The 10,099-nt window shown below is 52.8% G+C and overlaps 1 protein-coding gene across 3 annotated transcripts in view; it reads right to left on the minus strand.

The window, feature by feature from the left end:
- Positions 1-9,565, minus strand: part of Dot1l (DOT1 like histone lysine methyltransferase) — a 44,195-nt gene extending 34,630 nt beyond the window's left edge. For all 3 annotated transcript variants that reach the window (XM_026785176.1, XM_005359030.2, XM_005359031.2), the window contains exon 1: positions 9,018-9,565. In XM_026785176.1, coding sequence (XP_026640977.1) covers positions 9,018-9,098 — 81 coding nt within the window. In that variant the 5' untranslated portion in view covers positions 9,099-9,565. The remainder of the gene's footprint in view (positions 1-9,017) is intronic.
- Between the last annotated feature and the right edge of the window lie 534 nt (positions 9,566-10,099).

The following is a 10,099-nucleotide window of genomic DNA, read 5'->3' on the forward strand; positions in this document are numbered from 1 at the left end:
CCTGCCTCTGCCTCCCAAGTGCTGGGATTAAAGGCGTGCGCCACCACCGCCCGTCGCATTAAATTTTTAAAAAAATGAAAGGAAAAAGAAATGTCTGGTAGCAAGGTTACAAAACAAAGCCTGATCTCGTGGCACACCCTGTCCCCCTAGCACTCTGAATGGTGCAGGCAGGTGGACTGGGAATTCAAGGTCTACTGAGCTGCGTGGAGCTCAAGGCTGGCCTGGAATAAGAAAGACTATCGAAAGGAGGGGACGGGGACAGGTTGGGCATGGTGACTAGGGCTAACCTAGATAGATCTCTGTGATTTTGAGACTAGCCCAGCCAGAGCAGGTACTCAAAGAAACTCTGTTTTCAAACAACAACAAAAACAAACTAAAATTAAAAGAAAAAAAAAAGGAAGAATGGGGAGTGGAAGGGAGGAATCCACTCTGCTAGGGCGACACACTGCTGGTCTTCCTTCTATGGCCCTCAACAGAGGTCTGGAGGGATGCGCCTCAACAGCAGATGCTCACCTGCCATGCATAAGGCCCTAGATTTCAGCCAACACAGGAACACTGGTGCAGGCCTGTGTACTCAGAAGGCTCAGGCAGGAAGCTAGGGATTCTGCAGCCAGCCTGATCACTCACAGCCTTGCTCACGCTCTTCAAGTTTCCAACACTATGCTCCAACCCAGCCCTTGGTTTTCTGAGTCTCAAGGTTCTTCTGCCTCCACCTCCAAAGTGCTGGCACCAAGTGTTGGGATTACCTTGTAGGATTTTTGTTTCACTTGGTTTTTTGAGACAGGGTTTCTCTGTGTAGCCCTAGCTGTCCTGGAACTCACTCTGTAGCCCAGACTAGCCTAAAACTCAGAGATCTGCCTGCCTCTGCTTCCCAAGTGCCGGGATTTAAGGAGTGCACCACCACTGCCCAGCCCTTGTAGGGTTCTTGACGCTTCCCAAGTACCGAGGACCAAGCACTATTGTTTGTTGGGGCCTACCATGTGCACAGACAATCCTGAGCTGTGCAAACTAAGAGGCAGATTCTGTTCGGCTATGGCTACACCCTGGCTATTCATTGGTCTCTAGGAAAGGATAGGCATGCAACCACCTGGGAAGGGAGTAGTATTCTGGGCACAACCCCAAAAGCCTGGGTTTCTGAGAGGTGCTGATCTCTTTATACTATACAGGGACAGCCCCTACCAGTCATCCTCCACTGGTTACCACATCTAACACAACATCAGGAATTCACTGCTGGCTGGCCAACCCATTTTTTTAAATATTTTTATTTATTTATTATATATACAATATTCTGTCTGTGTGTATGTCTGCAGGCCAGAAGAGGGCACCAGATCCCATTACAGAGGGTTGTGAGCCACCATGTGGTTGCTGGGAATTGAACTCAGGGCCTTTGGAAGAGCAGGCAATGCTTTTACCCTCTGAGCCATCTCTCCAGCCCTGGCCAACCCATTTTTATCTTTTTCTCTTTCCCAGGGTTAGGGATGGAGCCCTGAATCTTGTGAACACTAGGAAGGTCACCTACTGGGCAATTTCAGTCCTTTTTGGATTTGTAAGCAGGATTATCCATGTAGACTAGACTAGCCTGAAATGCCTAATCCTGCCCTGGCCTCCTGAGTGCTGCTGAAGTCACTGACATGTGCCAACCATACTCTTCTCACCAACACAATAGTCCGATTCTTCCACAAGACGTCCAAGTGAAGCTGGACATGGTGGCACACGCCTTTAATCCTAGAATTTGGGAGGCAGAGGCAGGCCTATAGTTCAAGGCCAGCCTAGTCAACATTTGTGAGTTCCAGGACAGCTAGGGCCACACAGAGAAGGAAACCCTGTCTCTGGGGGAAGGCAAGGATGAACCACTCTTATGTGGTTCCCCAAATAACATCACAGCAGGAGTTACACAGCAAGCTGTCAGAGGCTGTTCCAAACCTTCTCCTGGACTTGCTCCCCCCAGTGACTATCAGCTGCTCAGACGAAAGGCAAAATGACCAACAGAGCCAGACAGAGCACAGCCTGCACAAGGGCAAGAGGGGCAGGAGCATCACACAGGGCTGTGTTCAAGGATCAGCACAAAGGAATTAGTCAACGGCCGGGCGGTGGTGGCACACGCCTTTAATCCCAGCACTCAGGAGGCAGAGGTAGGCGGATCTCTGTGAGTTCGAGACCAGCCTGGTCTACAAGAGCTAGTTCCAGGACAGGCTCCAAAACCACAGAGAAACCCTGTCTCGAAAAACAAAAAAAAAAAAAAAACAAAAAAAACAAAAAAAAGGAGTTAGTCAACATCCCATCCCAGCCTGAGGGAGATAGAACATGACCAGAAGAAAGCCCAACAGGCAAACCAGAAGCATGCATCCTGCAGAGAAGCCTGAAGAGTGTGACCTCAGACATTAGCAAACATGGTCCCACATGAAGGGGGACTAAAGATCCTGGTTCTAGATGAGCAGCTCAGTCAGATGTGCAACACCAAACGTCCTTGGTGTCCCACATGGTCCTAAACACTGTACCTCACAGGAGGAAGGAGATCAGTAGGAAAGCCCATGGAGATATGACATACACAGGCTGTCTGGTGGGCTGCCCCAAGAATCGCACCACATTCCAGACATCATACATAGAAAGAAGGGAGTTCAGTACATAACTTATCTGTTAGCTTTGGAGTGGGAGTCCCACAATGCTATCCAGGCTGGCCTCCAACTCAAGGGCTCAACAATCTTCCTGCCCCACCCTCCCAAGCAGCTGGAACCAGATATACCCAGCCTGGAAAACATTTTTTTTAAGACTTGACCCTGAAACTCTAAAGTCCACAAAGGGGCACATTCACAGCACTTACTGAAACACTGAGCTTCCTACTGCCTGCCTTCCTGAAGGCAGGAGAGATGGGGATTCATAGGCCCACAGGAGGACAAGTGTCCTTGCTCAACTACAAGGACAGAGATGAGGCCACAGAAAGTCTGTCCAGCTGTGCCAGCTGCCAGCCCTGCAGGCAGAAGGGCTTCTGCTGAATAGTTCATGCCAAGCTGGCCTCTACAGTCTTCAAGGGGAGTGGCACCACCTATCCAGGCCTATCAAGTGACATAGGTGAGTCACTTGCTAAGAGTGACTGCATGTTCACCACCAGGACACCTTCTTGCTGCAGGCCACTTCTCCCTCAGGGTGTGAGGGAAAGGATAGGGGCTCAGTTACCCTTGTTTTAGGAGAGTTGAGACAAGTACTGAGGGAAAGGCAAGCAGCCCTGCCCAGACAACAGCGAGATGGGCACCTTGCACCCTGGCAGCTACAAGTACCTGGCACAGGAAAACTGTAGAGAGGTCAAGAACTCAAAGCACTTGCTCTACAGTCAGAAAGGACAGTAAGAAGTTAGGCACCCTGAAAGCACCTGTAGCCCAGATGGGGTGTGGAGACTGGGTACTAGAATTTGCTAACTTCCAGCCTAACTGAGAAGGCTCAATCATCATGTCTAGCAAAAGGCCCAGTCTCAAAGGAAGATGGTGACAGAGGACACATGGCAACCTCTTCTAGCCTCTACACTCCACAGTGCATACCTGTGCACAGTAAATTTAAAACCACCTGGTGCATATAAATGCCCTATCAACTCTGGTGCCACACCAGTTCTTAGCCTGTCACTCCATCCTAAGAGGAAGTTAAAATAAGTCCTTACCTTAGACCTGGAACCTCCCCAAACTCAAACACTGCAAGCCAGCACAACACACACGCACGCACGCACGCACAAGCGCGCACAATAAGGTCATAGTGTGGAGCTCTACAAAAGGAGACATCAGAACAGATAATTCTGAGACAGAAAGTATATTTGTATATTCTCGTGTGCTCGAACAGGGGTGATGGACTGTTCTAGAACTAGGCAGTTGTAATAGCCTGACCTGTGAATCATCTGCAGATCCTGACCAGCGCTTTGAATGCATGAACTGTACTAGGTGTGAATCAGGTCTTAACAGAACTGTTTGGGGTACTGAGAAGAAACCCAGGGCCTCCCAAAGGCAAGGCAGGTGCTTACTGAGTTTAGAGGGTATAAAACAGGCTGGGCTCCATCCCCAACATGACATAAACCAGGCAGGTGTCTGGAAGACAGAGTCAAGAGTCCATAGACACAGAGAGAGGGGTTGGGGAAGAGAAGGAGGGGAGAAGAAAAGAGATTGCATGAAACTCCCTCCCCCAGTAGCTCTGCCCTGCCTATGGGATGCCCACTCTACCAGCAGAGGAGTCTGTGCAGGACCTCAGAGGCTATCCCGTGTCTTTTCACACTTCAGCCCCAGAGGAGTTGGTGTCCACACAGCCCAGACCCGTGTTTATCTAAATCAAGCTAGCAACAAGGTGGGCATCTGTACTGCACAGGGCCAGACCATGTTCGGGAATCAATGAACCTGGCTTGCATTCTGGGGACCCTGGAAAAAGATGACAGGACTGCCCCAGCAAACAGAGATATGGGGCAGCTGATCTGTGCCCCCGAACTTCAGGCAACAGTGTGTGGTCTTTCTGTACACCACTGACACCCTGAACCGAGTTCTGCAGGAGCCAGTGTCAGAGCCTCCCCTCTTCCAGTTGTGGCAACCACAAATGTCCCTAGATATCACCAAGTGTCAGTTCAGGGCAGGACCTCCTTGAGAACAGCTGGGTAGTCTGCCCAAGAGTCATATATCCCACAGGAGGTGTTCCTCACTAACCTAAGGATTTCACTTTGTAAGAGTGAGGAAACAGGACCATTCCTGGGTGCATGAACCTATAATTACCCTCAAATAAAATATCTAACTTGAAGCCAGCATGACATCTCATGGCCATATTCGCAGCACTTGGGAGAATGAGACAGAACTGTTCAGAGTTTGTAGCCAGCCTGGGCTACTCGGTAAGTACCAAACTGCCCTGAATACAGAATTAGACTACCTCAGAAAAGAAACAAAAAGGTCTAACTTGAAAAAGGGCAGTGCTTCCACAGACAGGGAAGCCCAGCTGGGGTTCCCCAGCAGCTCCCAGTCTCTTCATGAACAGAGTAAGTGGCCTAAGGATGGATTTGAAAGGCAAGCGCAGAGTCAGTGTTTCACAGGGAAGCCCACTGTCACCACCCCTTCCCTTCTGGAGCAGGTCAGCCCACACAGGCAGGCTAAAGGTCAACCTGCCTCCTGCCCACATGAGCAGGGATTAGCCAGGACACTCACCCGCGGAGCTCAGCAGCAGAAACTGCTTTCTGAATCATAGTAGGGCTGGCTCACCCTACTCACAGCACGACTCACCCAGCCACCCACTGGACTCCCAAGCTCATTAGAAGGGACACGCCACTACACAAGGCCTACTGAGTCACCAACAGGAAGGCCACCCTGGCCCTCCCTCTCAAGTTTGTCACCTAAGCTGTCTGCCAAGCAAACAACTAGAAATGGCATCTGCATTCTTTCTGATGAAAGGGTCATTCAATGAGGGCCCAGGGCCCTAAACTGCTAGGATAATGGCCCCTCCCACCCGTCAGTTCTCCAAACCTGGTCCCCAAACTGGGTATTTCTGAGTGTGGACAGCAGGCTGTCCTCTAAGAAGCCACTGGCACCTGCCCAGGGACACACCTTACTCAAGTGTGGGACTGTCACACTCAGTCCTAATCTGCCTGTGAAGGGCCAGAGCCTACAATGATGAATGTCTTTTTGCCTTCTGTGCATGTCCCCAGGGACACCAAAGGTAGCTTGTAAGTGCTTTTACAAAGTATTATGAAGCCAGACCTGGGGGCGCACACCTGGCCTTCCGAACTCTTGAGGGAAGCCAGGAGGGTGAGTCAGGGCATGCTGAGACCACCCCCATCTCAAAACACAACAGACTGGGAAGGACTGCAGGCGGGCATGCAATGAGACCTGAACTCCCACCTCAACCGCAGGATTGCCTTCATGGTCCCTTCTCTCAATGCCTTGGAAACCTGGCAACAGATTTTCTGTTTGCTTGTTTACTGGGGGATCTGATACATGTAGGGCAGGCTTCCCTTGAACTATGTAGCCAAAGCTGGTCTTGAATGCCCGATCCTCCTACCTCTACTTCCTGGGTGCTGGAATGGCAGATTTGACACTGTGTGGAGTATGCCAGGCACTGGCAATGGCTTCCTGAGGAGCAGAAATCTCCATGAGAGCACAGGGGTAGAAGAGGACACTATGGAGTGGCTGTCTCCACTGAGGCTGTGTGGAAGCCAATGCCACCCCCCACCTGCTGGCCCTTGGACAACAATGTGACAACCACAGCTGGAACGGGCCTGCCAGATGTCTGGGCCAGCATATTCAACCCTGGCAAGTGAGGTCCAGGCCAGCAAGGGAAAGGCGCTGGAAAGCCGTTCCCACCCGCCACTGGAAAGCTAGTTCCCGCCAAGCTCGACTGAAGGCCTGATTCACACAGAGTGGGAAGTGGGCCAGTGTCACTGGGTGAACATTCATCTTCATCCTCAGGGAAAAAGGTAGAGGCAAACTGGCAGCACCACTCCACTGGGGCACCAACAGGGTTGTGACATATTTTTTTTAGCCCTTCATACTCATATGACAACTTTAGGAATTCAGGTTGATGACTGTCCACTCAGCACAGACCTAGCAACTCAGCTCTTGGTACTCCCAGGGATTACTTCAGCTTGGACGAGCCCACATGCAGGTGCCTAGAACTCACTGCTTCTAATCTCTCTCAGGCACGCACGCACGCTGGGGTGGCAAGTCCATCGCACCCCAGCACTAGAGGCAGAAGCAGGATAGCACTGAAAGTTCAAGGCCAGCCTGAGCTACAGAGTGAGTTCCAAGCCAGCCACAACGGCATAACAAGGCCAAAGAAATAATAGAAAAAGAAACATTGGACCAGCCCAGGCATCCTGTGACTAATAGAATGATCACCAAACTGGCTCACTATCCAAAAGATGTTACCGAGCTAAGAAGAAAAACCAGGGGCAATCCCAAGCCCTCAGACAGTGTGGGTGGGCGAGCCTCAGACACATTCTCCCTGGTGACTCTTCAGAGTCACAGGCTATATGTTGTTGATCGTTCACTGGACTTTCTGGGAAATGCTGCCAACAGAAGACACAGAGTGACAGCCAAGAAAGTGAGAGGCAGGGAGCAGAGGAAGTGGCTCAAGTGTGCTGCACCTCAACTGTGACAGTGACCAAAATTCACAGAACTGTAGCCTGGGAAAAGTGAATGGTGTCCCTTGAAGATGAAAAGAAGAGATGAGACTTAAATCAGAACATTTATGTCCAAAGAGGAAAAGCCCTGAGAAGTCCAACTACCTTCCTTTTTTCCAGAGAGTCTCACCACACAACCCTCCAGATTTCCCGAGACCCCTTCAGGTGCCACCAACATTGGGGGACAACTTTTCCAGTTTCCCACAGTCCTAGTCACAGCAACAAGAGGGAAAAATCTCACCAATTTCTCAGACTCCTTCTAGACAGGCCACCAACCTGAAACTCAGAGATCCTCCTGCCTCTGCCCCTGCCCAATGTTTGCCACCCTGCCCAGCAGGCATACAGGCAGGCATTTTTAAATGCCTGTTGCAAGTGCCTTCAGTTGTGCACGTGAGGAGGCTGGAGAACTTGGGGGAGTTGGTGCTCTCCTTCCACCATGTAAGAGGGATTGAACTCAGGTTTGGCAGCAAGAATCTAGGCTGGCCATCCTGCTGACCCCAGCGGAGTTGACAGTAAACACCTGTAGGAAATTTTTTTTTCTTTTTTTGAAGACTGGGTTTCTCTGTGTAACAGCCTTGGCCATCCTGGAGCTCAGAGAGATCTGCCTGCCTCTGACTCCCAAATGAGGGGATCGAAGGGTGTGCCACCACACCCAGCAGACGCAGAAAATTTCAAGGACACACACAGCTGCCCAATGGGAAGGCGCAGAGGCCCAGCTGCAAGGGCATCCCAGGGCACAGATGTACTCCATGGGGTCCCAGTGAGGCAAAGAAATTGACTCAACAGCACCCATACATCATGCTTTGCTTTCTACTCAAAACACATACAGGAGTCGGGCGGTGGTGGCGCACGCCTTTAATCCCAGCACTCGGGAGGCAGAGGCAGGCGGATCTCTGTGAGTTCGAGGCCAGCCTGGTCTACAAAGGGAGTTCCAGGACAGGCTCCAAAGCTACAGAGAAACCCTGTCTCGAAAAACCAAAAAAAAAAAAAAAAAAAAAAACAAAAACCATACAGGATCCCCAGCGACCAGGATGCTGAGGTCCCCAGGCCCTCCTGGACTTCAGAACCCATCATCCTCTGGCACTTCCACTTTGCTTATCAGTTTTCCAATGCTCCTTAGGATTAGAAGATGACACCCCAGTTTCCCAGGGTCTCATCAGCCCTACCCACCAACAAAAGGGGACAACCTCCCAGACTTCCCAAGCCCCTCCAGCCACGACATCAAGAGGAGACAACCTCTCCGACCGTGCACAGCCTCTACGGACACTCTACCAACGGGAGGCAACGGCCGGCTCCTCATGGTCTCACCAGCCAACTCCGCCAACGTGAGATGACACGCGAGGGACAAACTGAGGTGACAACCTCTCCAACATCCCAAGGCCTTCCAGCCTGGCCCACTGACATGAAAGAACAACTTTTCATAACCCTCCCGCCGTGCCACCAACATGGGGGACAACCCGATGACGTGAACAGCCAACCCTCCCCAACTTCCTAAGGTCCCTTTAGCCCCTGCCCACCAACGCCAAAGGTGACAACCTAAGAGGACATGAGGGGACAACACGGAAAGACAGCAGGGTGAGACAGAGACGACAGCGTGCGGGGCCATGAGGTGACAACACGAGAGAAGGTCACGAAGGACCGAAACGGAGACTAGACGTCCCCGACCTCCCAGTCCCCGTGGCCCTGCCCACAGCGTTGCCCCGGACTCAGGCCCGCAACGCCCGGGGACGCGGGGCGCCAGGCGGGCGGCCGCAATAGCGCTACGGGCCGCGTCGGGGCAACGGCAGAAGCCGCGGGCGCGGGCCAGGAACGGCAGAGGACCCGCCGCCGGCCCAGAGCCCCGGAGCCCCGCGACCCCCACCCCCGGCCTCCCCGCCAGCACACTCACGTAGACCGGCAGCGGCCACGGGTAGACAGCGGGCTCGGCGCCCACTGGCGACTTGAGCCTCAGCTCCAGCTTTTCGCCCATGTCGGCGCGCGCGGCCGCCGCAGCATGCTAGGCGAACGGTTGGGGGAGGGGCGGGGCCGCCGGCGGGAAGCCGGGCGGCAGGGGCGGGCGGACGCGGGGCGGACGGCAGAGGACAGACGGCCCGGCCTACGCCTCGGCCGCCGCTCCCGTGCGGCCCCCGGCTCCCTTCTTTGTAGGAGTCACAGACCCGGGACGCCCAGCGCCGCCGCCATCTTGGGCCGGCGTGAGGAGAAGGCACAATGAGCCGGGGGGTCGGATCGAACCACTCGGCGCGCGCGCGCGGGGGAGGCCGGGAGCCAAGAGGCGGTGCGCGCCAAGAGCCTCCGCCCGCCGCGCCGCGCGCACCACCCCTCACACGCCACGCCCCCTTGGACTCGCCCGCCTCCGAGCGACGCACGCACGTACGCACGCAAGGGGGCACGCACGTCCTCGGTTGCCCTCGGACGCCCCAGCCAGCCGGAAGCGGGGACCCGGGGAAACCCTGCGGAGGGACTGGAGAGGGAGGGAGGGAGGGAGGGAGGGAGGACGACAGGACGACGGGCAGTTCAAATCCCAACTTCGCAGGCTTGTTTTTTTTATCTTTTTCTTGTTTTCCTTCCGTTTTTCCTTTTTTTTTCTTTTTTTTCTTTTCTTTTTATGGATTTTTCAAGACAGGATCTCTCTGTAGCCCTGTCTGTGCTGGAACTCACTCTGTAGACCTGGCTACCCTCGAATTCACAGAGATCTCTGCCTCCCGAGTTCTGGGATTAAAGTATGCGTCACCATGACTGATTTCTTTTTATTTCTTCATTTAAAAAATTTTCTTACTTTTAATACAGTCTCACACTAACAAAACCTACTGAAGAACCCAGGAATGTGAAAAGTTGTATGCCTATAGGCTAGGAAAATTGGAGCTGTCAGCTGCTGTGGAGGAAGCATAAACCTTTAAGAGCAGCTTCTCCGTGACCCTCTGGCCTACATTCCTTTCAGTTACAGGAGCAAGCAGCTGCGTAAGATAGCCA

Source organism: Microtus ochrogaster, linkage group LG1 (assembly GCF_000317375.1).
Source record: "Microtus ochrogaster isolate Prairie Vole_2 linkage group LG1, MicOch1.0, whole genome shotgun sequence".
NCBI classification, from domain to species: Eukaryota; Metazoa; Chordata; class Mammalia; order Rodentia; family Cricetidae; genus Microtus; species Microtus ochrogaster.